Here is a 20,983-nt window from a genome sequence, read left to right as displayed (position 1 = left end):
TTTCGTAAGTAAGTTGGAGAGGGCAAATTAGTTGGAAAGATCTGCAACAAGTTTGTTCCACTTCCAGAAAAACTGGAACTTGACAATGCATGTAGCTTGGTTTTATGTTAAATTAAGACATAACATTATTATGTATTATGTAATTATTAGCATAATTATTTCAGATTTCCTTGTATTTAAATAGTTTTTCTAATAAAATATAAATGTCTAAGCAAATTTGCTGGGAGTTGGAAAACAATTCACTATAGTGTATTTAAAAAAGAAAATTCTATTAATATAATTGAAACTTAAAAATTATTGGACAGTGAAGACCAGTAACAGTACCGATTATTCAAATGTATCTAGACAAATTACATAATTTAATACAGGGTGAACACAACACAACTGGGATGAATAATACATGTTTTATCACTAAAAGAATATTTTTTAATTTTCTACATTAGATAAAAAAACTCACACTTTCACAACTTAAATAAGTTCTAGCTAAGAACAACAAAATAGATAAAATTAGAGGTAGTCTAGTTTATACAATAATATAATGCAATTGACACATATTACAACTGCTTGAACATTATCTATGTTGAGACAAGATTATTATGCAAAGTGTACCAACTAACACTTCACAGTAGTTAGGATTTTAAAAATCTTATTTATCACAATTTTAAACTGAGTATTAAAACTTCTATGTTAAAAAGAAAATATATGCCAAATTTGTCAATATTACATGTATAATGAAAAATATTAAATTTCATATCTGAATGGATACTGTGCTTTTATGCACTGTACAAGTCATGAATTTTCATTGATTTGCATCTTAACTTTAATTTAAAATATGCAAATTCTATTTTAAAATCTTAAAAATTATAACTTTAAATTTTACCTTACATTAAACTGATGTATGTAAAGCTGTACATTACTTTGTGCTTAAAAAAAGAAGATATGGCAGATTCGATTTGTATGTAATTTTGTATATTACCGTTAGTAATAGTAAAAATGAAATAGATTTCCACTATTAATTTTACTACAGACTTCTAATTCTATTTAACTATCCAAACAGTTTGGAATTTATTTGCTAGCCATTACAACATCCAGTTGTACATATAACTGAAATACTTAAACACCAATATAGTTTTAAATAAATTCCATATTCACAGAATTTAAATTTTAATGGCCACCTAAATATTTTCTTCATTACAGCCAACTAAACATAAAATATATATAAATGTCAATGCTCAATGACATTCATAATTTACCAATCTCACATCTTTTAAAACATCATGATATCCTCCATTTTTCCCATGATTTTTATAAACAATCTTGGTGTACATGATAAAATGATTTTACAGTTTTAATAAACCAAGATTTGAAATAGATATAAAACAGTTAAAGCAGTTAATATTTAAAACAAATACTTTTTGAAGTTGAAAAATTTGGCAATATTAAAATAACAATTATGTAAAATGATTTCCTCAAAATTACATACATAACGTACACACAAGTTTTCTAAAACGGCTGTTAACATTTTGTTGACATCAAATGGAAAACACAAATATAAATGTTGCTGACAACTTCCAGATGATCTATTTGTAACCATAAGCGCCTATAACTTTAAAAGTTGTTGCATGATATACAACAGCCACAATATTTATGTCAAAAATAAATCAATTTTTTTATTAATATTTGAGAGAAGATAGATGGTTATTTCACTATGTTCTCAAACCGTTCTTATTGGAAGTACAGTGACTGAAGGTGAAGAAAATTATTCTATATCCTTTCATCAACATGCAGCAAGAGTAACTTCACTTCAGTCACAGTTACAGCGAGTGTGTGGAAGTCTTCAGAAGGTGTCGTACTGTATCAGAGTAGTCTATCCACAAACTCAATATCAGAAACGTACATTTACAGAAATTATATATATATTATATTATATATTTCAACGTTTTTGTTCATATAAAACTAACAAAAACACTAAATGATTTGCGGACATACAAAACTGGCCGAAATCTTGTGCAAAAATACAAGATTTTACAGTTTTAATCCTCTAATTTGCATATTTGTAATCTGTTTTATTTGACATAAAAAATTACTTCAGAAAAATTTAACTCTCTAATGTAGCAACTATAATTCCATACCTTGTTTTGGGCTTAATATAATTTTCTTAACAGGAACTAAATGGTTTGGTAAAGCAATGCTGTAATCAGTATACAAACTTAAAAAGATTAACCCTTAATTAAATATCCTACAACTACCAGGCTACAAGTACAGAGGCAGTATTTTACAACCTTATAATATTATGCCCACTTTGTGGGACATGATTTAGTGTTTGAGAAAGAACTGATGCCTCTATTGTGATCACTTCAAACAAATTAAATAAAAATTGTTGTGGTGGTTCTGAAAAAATGTTTCTTTACCACTTGTCATTTCAATTTGTCTTTGGTTAGATGAATTTAAATGTAATTTTATTCAGCCATTCTCACTTTAAAAATTGATTTCCTTCTTTCATGTTTTACACATGGGATTAGCTGTATTTTATTCATAGGAAGGTAAAATATGTTTTTAGCATTACAACACTTATAATGGGAAGTTGTGAGTTCAACTTTCTTTATACACTTAATGGCTCCATACACTAAATATTTAACACTTTTACTACGATAATGTTGTCTGTTTTTTATTTTTGTTCTATAATATAATTAATTTTTATCTTAAAATGTATCTAAAAAAATTAGAAAAAATGTAGCACTTATTTCTTACAGAATTACAACAGTAATTTATTTTTATGAACTATCAGAACAAAGTTTTTAAAATAAAATATTATACAGTTGGAAATCTCCTGAATCCATGACTGAATAAATATGCCTGGACCTGTAACAAAGATAAATTTTACTAAATATGATGATGATAATATGTTAACATAAAAATAGTTTACACATTTCATGTATATCTCAGGCATTCCATTATCTACAGTAAAGTTTTGAAAGAACTCAGATTCTTCTGCCTATCAAATCTCAACTTCAGCTGAAATGTGAAACTTCAGTGAAATTCATTGACCACATTGAAAGATGTTTTTTGTTTGTCTCAACAGTGATGACAGTATTTTGAGTTAAAGGAATGACGATTAGCGATACATTTTAATAAGTCTAATAATGATGTAGATTTAGGATATACACGTATTAATTTTGTTCTGTAAGTTGGAAATGCTGACAATCAATATTAGGATAGAGACCATTTTACACATTCAATAGTGTAAGAATAAATGATCTGTCACTTTAATACTATTTGATAAATACCTGCATTAATCTAAATAATTGATTACTTTTAAACGCAGGTAAAACTCAAAGTCAATGTATACCTCATAGGAATATATGACATTAATACATACATATCTTTTAGTTAAAGGATCAAAACTATAATATTCCAACATAAGTTATACAACTTCAAGTCTGTACGGTGTAAAATGAAACCTCGATTTTGAGGATATTGGCTCTCTCTGCTTTAAAGGACGTTGAATTGTAACGTTTAATGGACGAGTGTAAATTTATGCGTCAAATTAGTATTTTTGGTAACTAATTAACTTTAGTTGTATTTTTTTTATCATATATCATGTGTAATTATATGTATCTAGGTTAATTTACTCATAGAATGTAGTTGAGTGTGAAAATACATCTAGACAACAGATTAATAATGAAACTCGGATAAAAACGGTGTTGTCTATAAAGTTTAAAATGAATTTAAATTTGTTCCATGTAGCTTATTGCCATTAACAGAAGCACGACATGTGATGTCACAGTATCTAATGACTCCAGCCTGTATTAATAGTGTGGCCTAATCCTCTAAGCGCTGGTTAACAAAATTGTGAGTCTGAGGAAGATTCCTATAACTCCATATAGTCCGCTTAAGTAGCATATTAATTGTCACTCTACAAGTTTTTTTTTATCTTCTATATGAAAGTTAGTTAACCGTCACAATATTGATTATTTGATGACTGCCATTTCAAAGAATATTTTATTATTTTAACAACAAAAGTAATTTTATATATATATTATATATATATACCTAATTATATTCCATTAACTATAAACCCAATGTTATTTTTGGTTTCAACTCCTAAACGTGTAAGCCTATAGTCAACATTATTATTGTATTTAGATATGCCAGAATTATTGATTTTTGTTGTTAAAATAATAAAATATTCTTTGAAATAATAGTCATCAAATAATCAATATGTGAAATATATTAAATTTCTTCAAAACTATATTCAGACAGGCCTACATTTGAGGTAAAAGTAATGAAAATATTGTTTAAGCATGATGTACGTAAAATAAAATTATTTTTTACAAAAACAAGATTTTGGCAAGGGGACAATTAAATTTATATTTAAAAATTATGCTCATCAGGTGGATAAAATCAAAATAAATAACATTCAATTAACATGTAAGTTCCGAGTTTGACCGTATATTTCTTAAGAACTTACATCTTAACCACAAAATAATTGTGCTGCTGTAATAATCCAACTGAAGATGCTAATCTGCATCTCCTCTTGGAAAAAAAACACATCACATTACCATTGTATTTTGTTATTGTTTGATTAAAATATTCATTGTTTATATATTTTATTTATTGATTGTTGTTGCAAGGTTAAATAATATGAAAAAACAAAAATAATTTACAGCGAAAGTAAAGTTGATATATAATTATTAGAAAGCAATATTAGATGGAAAGTCAATAGTTAAAAAAATTAATTAAAAAACCGTGATTTCCCATTTACTAGGCAAGCATGCAAACTAACTACTAAGCATATATGTATATATGTATGTATATATATATATATACAGGGTGACAATTAAGTCTGGAACCTCTTTTTTAATTTTTGAACCACAATAGAAAGAAATACCAAAGTTCACACGTGCTTACTGGTGATAGTAACGCACACATCTGCCCAATTAACGACCGGATAATCCCTTTGGGGGACGGTCCACAAGGAGTCAGACAAAAATTCTTAAATAGCAGCATAGGTCAAGTTTGGTATCAAATTAAAGGACTTACTTAGCAGAGTACAATGCCGCAAACCGGACTTCAAAAGGTGGATTCATTCAGTAGTTATAGCTATTTGAATTTTTAAAACAATTGAACAATCTAAATTATTAAGTAATACAAGTAAACACCAATTTTTAAGTACCTGTGATCAAAGTAAGTGTTCAAAATGTTCCCCTCCCATCATCTGACAATGTAGTTATCGAAGCCAGGAATCAATAATTATTACCAACAACACAACTACTGTTAGAATGTGAAAGTGGCAGATTGAGTCATACACAGCATCTACAGAAACTTTCTTGGGCAGGTATTATAGGAAATCAAATTATGGGCCCATTATTTATCAATGGTAATTTAAATGGTGACTCGTATTTAGCAATGCTCCAAAATGAGATAATTTCCTGCACTACAAGCTGCTCTTGGTCGACAATTTCAAAGAATTTATTTCCAAGAAGATGGCGCGCCATCACACTTTGCTCTCCTTGTTAGAGAATACTTGGATACAATATTCCTTCACTGAGGATTGGAAGACATGGTGCAGTAGAGTGGCCTGCTCGTTCCCCTGGTTTATCTCCGCTGGATTTTTTTTCTTTGGAGATACCTCAAAGATAAAGTTTATCGTACTAAGCCTCGAGATTTGGCGCACCTAAGAAAATCTCATAGTCCAAGAAGCTCAAGATTATTCCTCGTAACTACCTTCAAAATGCAGTGGATGGCTTTTACAACCGCCTAGGACATTGCCAGATGATGGGAGGGGGATCATTTTGAACACTTTGATCACAGGTACTTAAAAAATTGGTGTTTACTTGTAATACTTAATTAATTTACATTGTTCAATTGTTTTAAAATTCAAATAGCTATAACTACTGAATGACACCTTTTGAAGTCCGGTTTGTGGGATTGTACTCTGCTAAAGTAAGACCTTTAATTTGATACCAAACTTGACCTATACTGCTATTTAAGAATTTTGTCTGACTCCTTGTGGACCGTCCCCCAAAGGGATTATCCGGTCGGTAATTGGGCAGATGTGTGCGTTACTATCACCAGTAAGCACGTGTGAACTTTGGTATTTCTTTCTATTGTGGTTCAAAAATTAAAAAAGAGGTTCCAGACTTAATTGTCACCCTGTATATCACAGAGCCCTTACTTTTTGTGATTCAAATAAACATTTGGCTGCAGAACAATTTTACAATTTTGTTGTGAAAACAACAAAGTGAATTCAAAGGGTGTGTCATCTACCTGCCATTGCCACTTACCATTATAGGCTACAGTATAGTAATTGGACACCACCACAATTGAATCTCGCTTTAGTTATGGTTGATCCGTGGAAATAAAATAAAATAAAAATAAAATTAATCATTGATAATCATGATTATCCTCACTACCTAAACCAAAATACCAAACTGAATTATGTTATAGGTATTAACAGTTACAGCACAGAGCTGTTTTTGTATAAACACATTAATTTTATGTTGAATAAAAAACAACTAGGCTATGTGTATTTATAAAATTTAACAAACAAAACAGTGTAAAATTTAGTGACTATTTACTATTATGAATGGTAAATATGTTTTCGTGAATGGTAAATTTGTGACACAAATAGCACATGTACATCACCTTTGTAGCCTACTTGCAGCCTTTATTCAAATTCCCTTACAAATGATTTTACTTTGTTTGAATTAATTTGGGAACATATTGCTATTCAATACATTAAAAAGAGCTGGCCATAATTAAATATAAATAACTATAATTAGAATACTTTTGTATTTGATAGTTTAGGTATTTCTAATCAATATTTTGATACCTCGATTCTATAGCAGTGGCGGCCATTTACTATACTGCAGTGATGTGATGTTACAATTTAAAAAAATTATGTATCTCTTTTTAAAATTACGATAAAACTCTAAGAGTTTCTTGTTTGTTTTGTAAGTTTAATAAGTGTAAAAATCATGGTACTTTGGTATTATCCAGAGGCCACTATTTTTGAAAGAGTTTTTCTTACTGGGAACTAAAATAAACTACATTATTAGAAAGAACAAGGTTCATTTGATTTACTATGAAAATTATATGGTCATTATGAGATTGGTTCTTGTTTTCTGCTTCCCAAATGGAAGCGATGTTGGCGAAAAGAAAACCACTCTGTCTCTATCTACTATCTTTTATATGTTTAGAATAGGTTATCATAAACATATTACTAGTAGTATCAAAATTAAAGATAACCTTTACGAGTTCTCAAGTGATCCAAGCTTGAATTTGGGTGCTATCTTGGATGTTTTTATGTTTCTGCCAAAAGTGCGGTGCCACCAAAGCCCACACCAATGGGCAGGGGCATTTCCAATCGATACCTTCCAACCTATGATCACATCACACATCTTCTATTTTTTCCAACATCAGACCACGTTGAATGATCCGGCACATGATAGCAGGTTGGGAAAGTAATGATCAAAAATTCCCCTAGCCATTAGTACAGGCTTCAGTGCCATATTTCTGACAAAAAAAGAAAAACATCTCTCGAGGTAGTACCTAAATTCTAGCTCAGATTATACGAGTGCTCAGTAACTTTTTATATTTATAATACGTTGTATGTATTTAACTACTATAGCCTAATAACAAATATACCTGCTTAATGAACAATTCAACTATACTAGATGCAAAAATCTCTAATTCTTTATAACATGTCAAGAATCTTTTCTTTTCGGCGCTATTTAATTTTTATTGATGTAATAGACTGGGGATTTTACAAAGATGGCAGAAAGAAAGTAAATATTTTCACTGAGTTAGTAGATAGAGCCAGAGTTGTCTCGCCGACATTACTTCTTTTAAGGAGGTAAAAAACAAGAAACAATTCTCATAATAACATGTAATTTTCACAGTTAGTCAAATAAAATCTATTCTTTCAAATAATGTGGTTTCTTTCGGTCCCCAGTAAGAAACTCTCTTCTAATAATAGTAGTCTCAGAATAACACCAAAGTATTAAAAGCTTGCATATGAAAGTAAAATGTAACTTTTTTAAAGAAAGCAAAAATACACGTGTTTATCAAATTAACAGGGCACCAGTTAGGGCGGCGATCTAATTGGCCAAAGGGTTGATTTGCTTTTTCTACTTCCTTCACACATTTAAAGAAACATTAATTAACATATTATTTTCGTAGGTTTCTTAATTGTTGAGGTCAAAATATTTCAAGATTTTAACATGGTCTGAACTGGAAAACTTGATTAATAAAACTAGTAACATATGACTGAAAGCACAAATAATTATCAAAATAACTTTGATTGGGTTTATTAATTAAATTCATATAAATTAGGCCTAATATTACTTTGAATCCTGGAGAATTATTACTTTTTATTAAATTGTTATCAATGTATTAGATTGGGTATTTCACAAAGACGGCACAAAGTAGGGAAATATTTTTATTGGATTATTAGAATCAAGAATTATTCAATTTCTTTATAATAAAATAAATATAATTGATGTAAATAAAACTATTCATTCCAATTACGCTGTTCATATAAGTAAACTCTGAGAAATGATGGGGGAGACTTTAATAAGCGGCCTACACCTACACTTTTATTATTATCAATTATTATCAAACTATTTGATATATTATCAAAATTCGATATTACATATTCATCATATGAAACAAGAATTATAATACATTAACTACAAGAATCATACATTACAATTTTTAATAACATAAATTTAACAATAACATTACAAAATAACAAATCCAACTCTGGCCTAGACCTACACATCAGAAACATGTTACAATATTTTTTAATTGTGCGGATAGTAATGAGCAACCGCTTTTGTAAAGGCAGTAGCCAAGCCTACATGTATATCTAGAAATTTATCACATAATTTCCTCATATTCATTGTCATTTTCTAATTCTCAACAAATTAGTTATTTCTTGCTGTTTATTGTTTACATAACAAATGACTGTAACTAATAAGTTGGAATCATATGATTCGTTAAATAAATTGTAGTACTAAATTATCCGATGACAACAATCAAACCATTCAGATAAGAACAACTGAATAGTGTAGGCCGCTTATTAAAAGTCTACCCAAATGATATAATGAATGGTTACATTTTTGAAGATCTAATCAAATGCATAGAGTAAGCGGCCACCACCGGCAAATGGCAATAGAATAAAATTATCAGTTAGAATTACGGGTAGGGTACGATAAGCGGACCCGGTTTTTTATATCGAAGAATGTAACCATCTATACCTAATATTCGCATCTCAAATCCTAGACTATCAATCGATATAAAAGTATCTATAGTCCTCAATAACAATCATATGTTTTAAATTAAAATATGAATTTAATATTTACAGTGGTCAAACAAATTATTATAACCAAAATTAGGAAAATAACTGAAGACGACCATATTTGCTCCTCTCACAGTTACAGTTGTTTCTTTCCCACAAATTTCACATAATGGGTTTTTTGGTACGAATACAACATGTTGAAGCCACGAAAAACATATCTTATTTCAAAGCAATTTCGTGCAGTTTTCTAAAATTGACTGCTATTTTTAATAATCAAATGTTAATTATGTAAAATTGATATATTACCTTACGAGTATTATTTGAAAGTGTTTACAGCTAGTGATATAGATTATTTAAGTTAATTATTCAAATTAATTAATCAGTATCGATTGATTATATAGATGGTTATGATTAAGTAATATCGTTTGCCTATTTCGATATAAAAAACCGGGTCCGCTTATCGTACCCTACACAGAATTACTTTGACTATTGAATACAAAAATATTCTAATTACAATTATTGCCCTATCTTTTAATGTATTAAATAACTATATTGTTCAAAATTTATTCAAACAAAGTAAAGGCATTTGCATGGTAGCCTAATTGAGTAGTAGCTACAGGTACAATGGTGATGAACATGTGTTAAACTTATTTGTCACAAGCTGTCGTGAATGTTTATCCTTCTACATAGTAAAAAGGAACTAATGTTGCACTTCTTTGTTTGTTAACATTCAATAAATAGCCTAGATTGTTACTTCACTTATCAATAAATTATTACTTTTTGACATAAAAACAGTTGAATTACACTGTAATTTGAAAAAACTATCAGTTCAACATTTTATTTTCAGTAATTGAGATGATTATAAATGTCAACGATTATATTGTGGTGGTGGCCACTTATTATCCTGCAGCCATCTAGTTGACAGACATGATATTCTTAATGGCCAATTTAAAAACTAAAATTAATGTAAGATTGTATGAAAGTAACTGCTCAAATATAGTAACCAACAGATATAATCTTACCAAACTCAAACTCCTGAATCTTGAACTAACTCTGCAATTGATCAGACTGGTCCATTGGTTCTCCTGCATTCTCACATTCACCAATCAACATCTGGTTACTGGTGTCATCTACATCCATTGCTTCTTCTTCTGCTTCGCAACTGGGATCAACACTAATTTCTTCAATTGTTGTGATTTGTTGCTGGCTGTCAGGAATAACATTTGAAACAGAGTGAATCACAGATTCCTCCCTCCTTTCCTGGTCATACATGTCATCATGATCACTTGTGCTTTGTATCTCATTAATTTTGGATTCAGAACACGGCCCTCCACTCACCATTGTTTCTTCTTGAGAATTGGATGAAAGGACTGCATTTTCTGATACTTTTACCACACATTCCTCCTCATCAGTAATTTTATTCAAGTCTGGAGAAGACCCCTGATCAGTATTTTCATCTATGATTTCACTGTTCGTCTGGTCTGGAACACTGCCTGAAAAATATTGTTTACTCTCTGACTCACCTATTTCTTCATTTGTTTCCGACATAGAATCTGCTTCTGAGCTTATTTCAGGCTGTTGTGTTTCTACTGGTATAGGGACTTTAATCTCTGTGCAGACATCATTACTTGAATCTGGATGAGTTTCAGGTTGTTCAGGTTCCTCTATCACATTTATACTAATATTCTGAACCACTTCTTCTGCCCGTAATTTTGCACATATACATTCTGGTGGTGAAAAGGGGGAAACAACAGTACCAGTAATTTCATTACATTCTAAATCTACTTCATCTGAGTTTTTTGCAGTCACTTCGGATATTATTAGTTTTGATTCGTCCGTTTGTACTATTACCCTGTCACTGCTATTTATTTCATTGTCATTTGAAGAATTCACATCAGACTCACTTTCTAATAAAATACTAGAATTCGTGGCTTCCGCTTCTGAATCTGCTGGCTCCTCTACTTCTTGAATTATTGGAACTTCCGTACTTTCTTCCACTGGTGTTGACGAGACTTCATTTTCATCACTGTTATTTTCTACATCATCATTTTCTTGTCTTACAGTGGGTTGAACTTCAGCATCTTCTTGAGAAGAATCTATGCTATCTGGAAGGATTGATTCACTATTTTGTGTAAAAGTATCGGAACTACTGTCACCCTCAACATTTTTAGGGCTTGCAGTTCTAGAGTTGTTATAACAGCTACTCCAAGAAGGTCTATCACTTATATTACAGTCTTTGTCTTCTGGGAATTTGTCCACTATAGTAATGGTGACATTGGCATTTGTTTCTGGCTTAGAGTTAGATTGTTCTTGAGCAGTAGAAGCAGGTCCTTGACTAGTCCATTGCTTATCATTATTGGGTTTAAAGATTTTGTTCGTAGATTCTCCATTGATATCTAACACTACTCTTTCACTTACTGTGACATTAGTTTCTGTTGTCTCAACTGTTACATCATTAGAAGCTGGAGGGGCTCCTAGATATGGCAAATCTGTAGGTACGTGAACCAAACTTCCATCCGATTCATTTAATTTCACTTCTGGAATACCATTTAAGACCGCTTCTGATTGACTATCACACTCTAAACACCTTTTCCCAGTACCTGGCTCTCGTGTGCTAACAACTAAAATATTCTTTTCAATAGCCCTCATATATTTGTCAGCTCTATTGTATTCTTTTCGAGGGTTTGTCAAAAGTTCACATATTCTTTGAACAGTAAAAGGTGCACTAGAAAATGTGTCAAAACGTTCAAGCAAGCTAGTTTTCATTCTTTCATAATTAAATGGCTCTACATTAGGACAAGGAGGTAGCTCTACAGTTAAAGTACTTTCATAAAAGTCTGTGATCACACTAAGTAACTTTTCTCTAAATAAATTTTTTATTAAAGACCACTGGTAAACTGGATCACCCGTTTTCGCAACATAACCAAGATAGTCATCCAGTTCTGGAGGTATTTCTTTAGGCTTTATTTTGGAAAACTCTTCCAATAACTGCATCACTTCTTCTGCGTTTTCCATGACACGAGCTCTATCTAATTAACATAAACTATAAACTTAGTCTACATAAATCTTATTCTTTATATTATAACTATAATTCACCAAAAAAATGTTATTAGTAAACAGAATTGCAGATATCAAATAACACGACAACAAATGTTCACATTCACCTACTCATCACACCACCACACTACTCACTTTTCCAACTCAAGCTTTCACCAATGACAACAGTGAAATTTCCCTACACATCTTGCAAGGTACTTCAAGTAATAATAACGATTTTCATGAACTTACGTTGGTTTTGAAAAAAATTACAACTTTTACGTTAATGTCCAAGAAAATCTATGCATGTAAAATTACAATCTAACAAAAATACATTAATAATTTTTGACAATAATAATATAACTATTTATTTGAGGTTGGCTACACTGCGTAGAACGTTAAATAGCGGTAGATTGTTTATTCGGTAGTTCAATTTATCGCCATGTCTCGTATGAGTGCGCTAGCTACGTCGATTCGATTGTATGTTACGTCATTGTCAGACTCACGAAAGGTCATTGTTTTGTAATGTACCATGACTAACTGTATCATCTGCGTGGCACTATTGTTGTTTGAGTTATATAGCAATCAATACTTTCTGTTCTAATTATTGTAATGACAGTATCAAAGAGGAATGGATTAATTTTTAAGTTATTTTTGAGTGTGCAGTCCCAATTGAGATTTTATTTAATTATAAACCATTTTAATTTTTTAAAGGTGATATTTTTGTAAATGTTAGATGTCAACAGAAATATTTACGCTTTTATGACTATAGTCTACTTTATTAGACTTAGTTGGTATTCAGTGAGTTATTATTACGATTCAAATTATTTGTGGCTGCAGTTCGTTGCTAATTAGTCATTTGAAAAATGCTTATTTTGCGGAATGCCAAAATCAAGTAAATTCAATTCTAATACTTAAATTCAAATAATTCAATGCTTTAAACACGATGTGAATCGAATTTTTATATCTATGTTCTACTTCTACACGTAATTGAAATCATCTGATAGTAGCATACTATTCAAAATAGTCAATGATCAATATTATGGTGGATTGTATGTGTGTGAAACGCATTACAGTTTATAATTTACATCATTATTTATTTAAAGTATATTCTGTTTTGTTTGTAACGTTTCTATTCCTCTCTTAATTACATATTTTTTTCATATTCTATAGGATCTCTTAATTCACTCACTCCTATCTATCTCGTTTTACGATTTACACTCCATGACTTGAAATTTTGCCTTTAAAATACAAAAATGTAAAGCACAATCCAAGGTTTTGTTTGATAATAATTAAATACCTTATCTATCATGAGGGTTTAAATATTATTAAATGTGTCGTATATAGACCTGGATATATATAGATAGCCGAAATGGGCCATTAAAATTATAATGTTAAGAATATAAATGATATAGTATAAACATATATATAGGCCTTGATTTAGGATATTGTTTGGGGATTCCATATTATACTCTAAAAATGCCTATTCATATATGTACTATATAAATACATGAATAGGCGTTTTTAGATTATGGTATGAAATCTCAAAACAATATCCTAAATCAAGGCCTATTAACACAAAGATAGATCGGCACTCAAGGAATTGGTCCAAAATACCTAAACAGAAAATATGCTGAAATTATCATTATCGAAATTTCATAATCGATTAACTTGTAATGAAATACGTGCGTCTAAATGTTGGTTGGTATTCTTCTTAGCACACAAACTATTTTACTTGGGCTTTTTGTACCTATAGTGAAATATATTACACCTTTTATTATGCAACAGTCTATGGAAATATATGGCATCCAATGCTAAAATCTGTCATTTTAAATTTTATGGTTGCGTGCTACCTGGTGGCTAACAATAGGAATATTGGTTATACAATTTATATATATTTATTTATTTATTATATTATTTATTATATATTTAATATATTACAGAAAATTACTTGTGATATTGAATAGTCATTGGTAATAACAAAAAACACAGTTCCAGTTGTCATATTTAACATCTAAAAATACAACCACATAATGGAAGGCTACAGTAAACATTGCGTATAAATAACTACGTCATAGCCTAACAAAATTGAACGTTTTAATATTCACACCGCGTCCAAACATTGCTTACACAATTCAAATTTTAATATTTCAGCCTCGCTGTGGAGAGCTATCCTGAGCCTTTGTGAGGTCACATAGCCTGAGCAAAGAACCTGTTCTAAAGCACATACAACACTTGGCAAACCAATTCATGTATGGTATCCATGGTTGATCTTCCTTTATGGAAATCAAATTGAAATTTCGCTAAAATACAATTGTAAAAAAACTATTAGTCTGATCATGGATAATAATTTCAAACATTTTAGAGAAAATTTGAACTAATGAAACTGGACGGACACTTTCTGGTTTGTCTGTAGGAACCTTCTTAAACACCGGCCAGACACGAGAGATTTTAATTTTCTTGGGAAAAAATTCCCTCTAGCAGACAGTCGTTATACAGATTCATAAGGCTAACAATACTACTAATTATCTTTGTTATCATGTTTTTTAACATAAAATATATGTTGTTCTGTGTATAAAGTAATAACATTGATCTAAAATAAAGATTATTCAAAACGATTTTCCTATCAACAGATCATGTAGCCTGAATTTATTTCAAGAGCGATGTCGATTAGAGTTAAAAGACGTTTAAAATTGCAATTCCACAGAAATAAACCTGGGACAATAGGGTTTATAAAATTCTCTCTATCAGTACAGGGACAAAATAAAGTGTGTATTTATAAGTGGTCTCGGATACGAGCTATTTTGACCGGTTTAAAAAATTATTATTGTTAATAACTATATAACTGTCTCTACCCTTTTCGATTATATGCATGCGTGTAAAATAATTTGATTGTCATGACCTACAAGCAAAAACTTACATATTTTGTATACATGTATCTGGAGGCACTATATACAATTTAAGGAAACCTCTTTTTCTCTAAGCAAATCTTTATTGGTAACTTCAGCGGAATATATACTTAAATGTTTAGGCCCTTAAAGGACTCTAGCTAAATCAGAGGTCTCCAAATTGTTTCGTTTGAGTACTTTCACGCTTATTTTATTGAAAGACTATATAGTTATACATATATAGCCCTAACTACTAATAAAATTGAAAGTTTTTAGTAACTGAGGAAATATAGGTACTAGATTTCGAAAGAAAATTAACAGGCGTTTCCATACATAATAACTTATTTATTTACTGAGATTAATATACTTTACAGTTATTATCAAGGTATTAGCCACATTGTTAATAACTATATAACTGTCTCTACCCTTTTCGATTATATGCATGCGTGTAAAATAATTTGATTGTCATGACCTACAAGCAAAAACTTACATATTTTGTATACATGTATCTGGAGGCACTATATACAATTTAAGGAAACCTCTTTTTCTCTAAGCAAATCTTTATTGGTAACTTCAGCGGAATATATACTTAAATGTTTAGGCCCTTAAAGGACTCTAGCTAAATCAGAGGTCTCCAAATTGTTTCGTTTGAGTACTTTCACGCTTATTTTATTGAAAGACTATATAGTTATACATATATAGCCCTAACTACTAATAAAATTGAAAGTTTTTAGTAACTGAGGAAATATAGGTACTAGATTTCGAAAGAAAATTAACAGGCGTTTCCATACATAATAACTTATTTATTTACTGAGATTAATATACTTTACAGTTATTATCAAGGTATTAGCCACATTTGTCTGTTTAACCATCCCTTGTATGTGTGAGATTTATGCAGTTGTTTTAGTGGAAGTCAGTTCATTTTATCTCGAAATCCGACATCGCTGTTACCAGAATAGATTTTAAATGTAATTAGTTCATGTTTTGTCTGTAAGTACTAATAATTTATTGATTTAAAAATAACTCCCAGAAGAATAAAATAAGGGTATTGAATTTGGAACATAACTCAGAACTGGATAACAGTGCAAAAATACGTTGAGGTTATGCGATATCTAGCGGCAAATGAAGGAAACAGTGACTATAAAAATATCATAGATAACTTACTATAATACGTCATAAAATTGAGTAAACCTCTACAATAAAAAATGCTCTATATTTTAAATTCAATTCATAAAAAGTAGGTAATTTCTATAAGATAAAAATGGATTTAAAATCTGAACAAAAGGTAAATAGTATAATAGCGCCATATATGCTTTAAAGGACATAGGTAACTAGTTTTACCAACAATATTTCTGCCATACAATCCCCACATGGATGCAAGGTCTATTCTCCGGAAAGTCAAAGGCACAGCCTATTCCACCAGTTAGTAATAAAAGTACATTATTTTGTGTTTTCATCTGTATTAAGATCTTTCAAATAAGAACTTGAAGAGTTAAATTTTGGTTTGAAACTCCATCTCTACCACCTGTAGCCTATATCGAAATCGAAAATGGTAAACGCTAAATTCACTGGGAATCGCTCTTTGAACCAGGATGTTGCCGGCTGTAGGCCATAAACAAAGCTTCCCAAGCTGACTGGAATACTGGCTTGGGAGTAACCTGGGTAGTAATTTAGCTCCTCAGATCATTTAAATTTTAAGGGACACTATCAAATACTGTTTTCCATTATTATTAATTATAAACATTTCGTAGCTTACAATTCTTCTGCAAATTATTATTGTTGTTTACTTACCTAAAGTGAGCAGCATATCTGTAAAATGGTGTATTGCCATATAAATAAATAAACACTGTGGGCTGCTTGCTACTTTACCACTGTATGGAAATACATAATGACAAATATTATATTTATTATTATAACACATATTAAAGGAATGAAAATACAGATGTACTGTACAGCATGCAATAAATCTATTTATTAACTTTTTAATATAATATTTTTAATATGTTCTTATTTTAATCTGCCTCTGATGTGTTATATTTTTAACCCAAGCTTCTTCAGGGCCATCCTTAACAAATAAGATTTATAATGTAGAATAGTATTTCTGTTGTTTATTTCCTTGTTGATATAAATAAAAAATATTACAAATATTCATTCCACCTAGTACCTATACCAAACATAAAACCAATATTATATTATTGTAAAAACAAATTGAAAATCTGAAGTTTTTTTAAGAAAATGTATTATTTTGACTAATATAGACTTCATTAGAATTTAAAACACTGAAAAATTTCCAAATATCTACCTTGAGACATTTACAAATTGTAACTATGTGTCAACTCTCTCTTGAAAATTGTCTACTTAAAAAAAGTTTTTAAGAGGTATACACAATTTTACGAAAACACATGAGGCCTAATTTTTTAAATAGATTTTTCACAGTTGTAGAATTTAATACATAGTCTTCACAGAGTTTGGAGACGTGATATTCACTGACACTACCAGGGTCTGAGGGTTAGGAAAGGGGATACTCACAACGAAGATTCTATAAACTTAAGGGAAAATTATGAGTAAATGAGATGTTGAACTTTAATGAAAGAAATGGCTGCCACGACATTTAAAGTAGAAACAAGGGGAAAGGGAGTGGCACAAATGGTTTGTGAGCTACAATATAACCAACAGGTCAACACTCTCACATGATTCTGAACATAATGCTGGAAATAAAAGTATCACCTGCAGTCCAAGCACACAGTCAAAAGTTAGAAAGGGGGGTGCGAAATTTTGTTTTTGCCATTCATTGCTTTAACTGGCCGACACTACATTCTATGCATTTATACATATATACTCCTACTGTAAAGTAGGGAATATTGCAAAATAGATACGTAAATATTGTACAGTTGGCATTTCTGACAATTTACTGAGTTATTTTTAATAAAGAACACCATTGTTGCAGGTATCCCCAACTGAACTGGAGAGCATAATAATGCAGATGCCAGGAGTGGCAGATTGTGCAGTCGTTGGTATTCCTGACATTCTTTCTGGTGAAATTCCTCGAGCTTTTGTTGTCCTGAGGCCAGGACATCACTTAACTGAGTCTGAAGTATGCTCATTTCTGGAGCCAAAGGTCGCACCTTACAAGAAACTAGCAGGAGGTGTTAGGTTTTTGGATGTAATTCCTAGAAATCCAGCTGGTAAAGTTCTTAGAGATGAATTGAAAGTTTTTGGTGCCAATATAGAAGAAGTTGCTTCTAGCTAACTGCTTTTCTTCACAATAATAAGCTGTTTCTTATTAAATACATACAAATCAGAAAACATCAGGTATTAATATCATTAGCCCTCTCCCCAAGGCTTAAAGACTAATGTAGGAACTCAAAGAACGTTTAAGCTAATATTTGAAATTTTCCGGAAAAGAATGTGAATAGTTAACTATATCTAATACGGCTGCAATAATCTACCCTAAAAATGGCTATTTAGTCAATATTTTCAATTTTGGATCTGGATAATAATTGCAAATTTAATATACTTTCAAATCATGGGAGCAACATTAATTTCTTTTTTTACTTACAAACACATTGGGTGTTATTATAATTTACAACTATTTAACAGTGGCTATGATACACAAAACAATATAAGAAATGAAAAACATTTGTTTTATTATTAGTCGTATCAACAAAATCGTAACATTGGTGACTCACACAAAAATTATGTTTACATGTTTTATTGATTATATTATTCACCAGGAAAACTTGACTATGTCACTTGAACGAAATTCGGTTATTGGTTACATAGATGACAGCTGATTACAGTACTTAAAAATAACGAAGGGAGAAAGCAAAATAACCAAATATTTGGAACGTTTTAAGCATTTGAGGAAATAATTAATTTCTTCTATCCATTTTGCGTACTTCTGTCTAAAGGCATTAGAGTATATTCATAAAAGAATTATTATCAACGTGTAGAAATTAAAACATGGACCTGTTAGAATGTATAGTTTTCTTTTACATTACGTTAAAGATAAAGGCTTTCCATCTCAAATATAAGTCTTACAACTTTTAAAACTATACTTCTAAAATTTGCAATTTGCTTTAAAATATGCTCATTTGATATTACTGTAAAGATATATATACTCCCAAAAATCACGAAGATAAGACTGTGGTTATTTGTTTGAGATTGTATAAACTGACAATTTGTTTTATGTGTAAGCTTAGTTTAAGATAGTTTTAGAATAATTTGAGTTGTATAGAGTATTTTAAGTAGTGTATTGTGATTGAACTGCACTTGTATATGTTTTTTTAAAGCATTTTTTGTTTATTTTTATCTATATGTTATGATTTATTATTAATAATCGGTAATTATAATCTGATTGTTAAGTTTATAAGTGACTTAATTATTATACGGATCATAAGTATTGACCGAATTTCAGTTTTATTAATTTTGTTGTTATCACAAAAAATGAATAAAAGTTCACAAGTTTTCAGTGCTTTTTTATATCCATTGTTATCCAAGTTTGGTGTTCAGGTGATGGTTAAATACATACTAACAGGAAATACCTCCCTGGTCTATGCCAGGAAGTAATTCAAACTCTCTAATTCTAATAACACAATCCCAAGTATTAATTTTTGTACGATTTGTTATTTGGTATTATATTATGTTCTTTGAAATATAACTGAAAAAACTTAAACAATCTATACTAAAATAGTCCATTCACATTTAAGGCAGTCTGGCCATATTGCTGATAACCACTAGCTGTTCCTACTATGACGTGACTATGGTCACTATTCTGGGTTTGATTTACACATTGTCTGCAAAACAGATGAATCAAATCCAATGTACTTATATTTTGTTTACTGTAACAACTGATGATGTTTGTTTATTGTATCAGTAATTTTCCATAGTGTTGGGTGCAGAATATATTATTTAGTCACACCATCCACTGTCTATTTTGGTGTAGGATGCTCTAGTATAGACTTAGTTTCCCTTATTTGCATTATGAACCTATAAGACTTTCCTGCCTTTTAGTGTAATATATGTTATTGCTTAAAATAATTACCATTATAAATGGTAATTTGTAAATGGTTTAAAATTTCATTATAAATACTCAACATCAGTTGAAAATTTCAAACGAGCATTTCATACAAAGAGTCAGCTGTAGTAAAATGAAATGTCAAGGTTTTCCCCATAAGAGCTATGTTAAAACTCAAACATTTTCACATCACATCACGATTGTTGTAGAATTATGGTTCATACCTCATTTTAAGATATGATCAATTATACACAACCAAATGGTTTTTTTTGTTTTTCTTATAAATTATATACTTTTTAGTTTTAAAGCATAAACTACAAAAATGAAAGATTTTTAAAGTAATAAAAATATTGAAAAATTTTAAAAGTGTTAAGATGTGTATAATTATATCTTTAAAATGAGACATCACTTTAACCAAGACAAAAATAAGGTGGCCCAAGTGTCTGAGGTTAAACATTGTTTTTATGGAGCTAAAATCAAGATGGCCATCACTCTTATTCATTTGTTGTTTAGCTCTCAAGAAAAACATTATAAACTCAAAGAAAAATTTTAGGTTCAAGTTCTTAATAATACCACAAAATAAATGTCAATTAGGAAAGCAGAGACGAAATTAACAATGATCTGACTTTCGCCAAAATTACTGTCTTTGAGAACAGTTTCTTATCACTTAAATTATTCTTTCTTGCTCAAATATTTGCCCCCTCAACCCTATTAATACTGTCAATCTCCCATAACAAT

General features: G+C 30.2%; 2 protein-coding genes across 2 annotated transcripts in view; one reads left to right on the top strand and one right to left on the bottom strand.

Annotated features, from left to right (window-relative positions):
• LOC124357226 (4-coumarate--CoA ligase-like) overlaps positions 1-19,695 on the top strand; it is a 68,655-nt gene extending 48,960 nt beyond the window's left edge. The window contains exon 9 of the mRNA XM_046808776.1: positions 18,176-19,695. Coding sequence (XP_046664732.1) covers positions 18,176-18,478 — 303 coding nt within the window. The 3' untranslated portion in view covers positions 18,479-19,695. The remainder of the gene's footprint in view (positions 1-18,175) is intronic.
• On the bottom strand, positions 404-12,522 carry LOC124357225 (serine/threonine-protein phosphatase 4 regulatory subunit 2-like). The gene is made up of 2 exons (XM_046808774.1): positions 10,327-12,522; positions 404-2,862 (listed from the first exon to the last, which is right to left on the bottom strand). Exon 1 carries the CDS (start codon positions 12,317-12,319, stop codon positions 10,352-10,354), a length of 1,968 nt encoding a protein of 655 aa, XP_046664730.1. The 5' UTR covers positions 12,320-12,522; the 3' UTR covers positions 404-2,862; positions 10,327-10,351.
• Positions 19,696-20,983: the final 1,288 nt, after the last annotated feature.

This window comes from Homalodisca vitripennis, chromosome 3 (genome assembly GCF_021130785.1).
Source record: "Homalodisca vitripennis isolate AUS2020 chromosome 3, UT_GWSS_2.1, whole genome shotgun sequence".
NCBI lineage: Eukaryota > Metazoa > Arthropoda > Insecta > Hemiptera > Cicadellidae > Homalodisca > Homalodisca vitripennis.
This window is presented reverse-complemented; position numbering and strand designations above follow the sequence as displayed.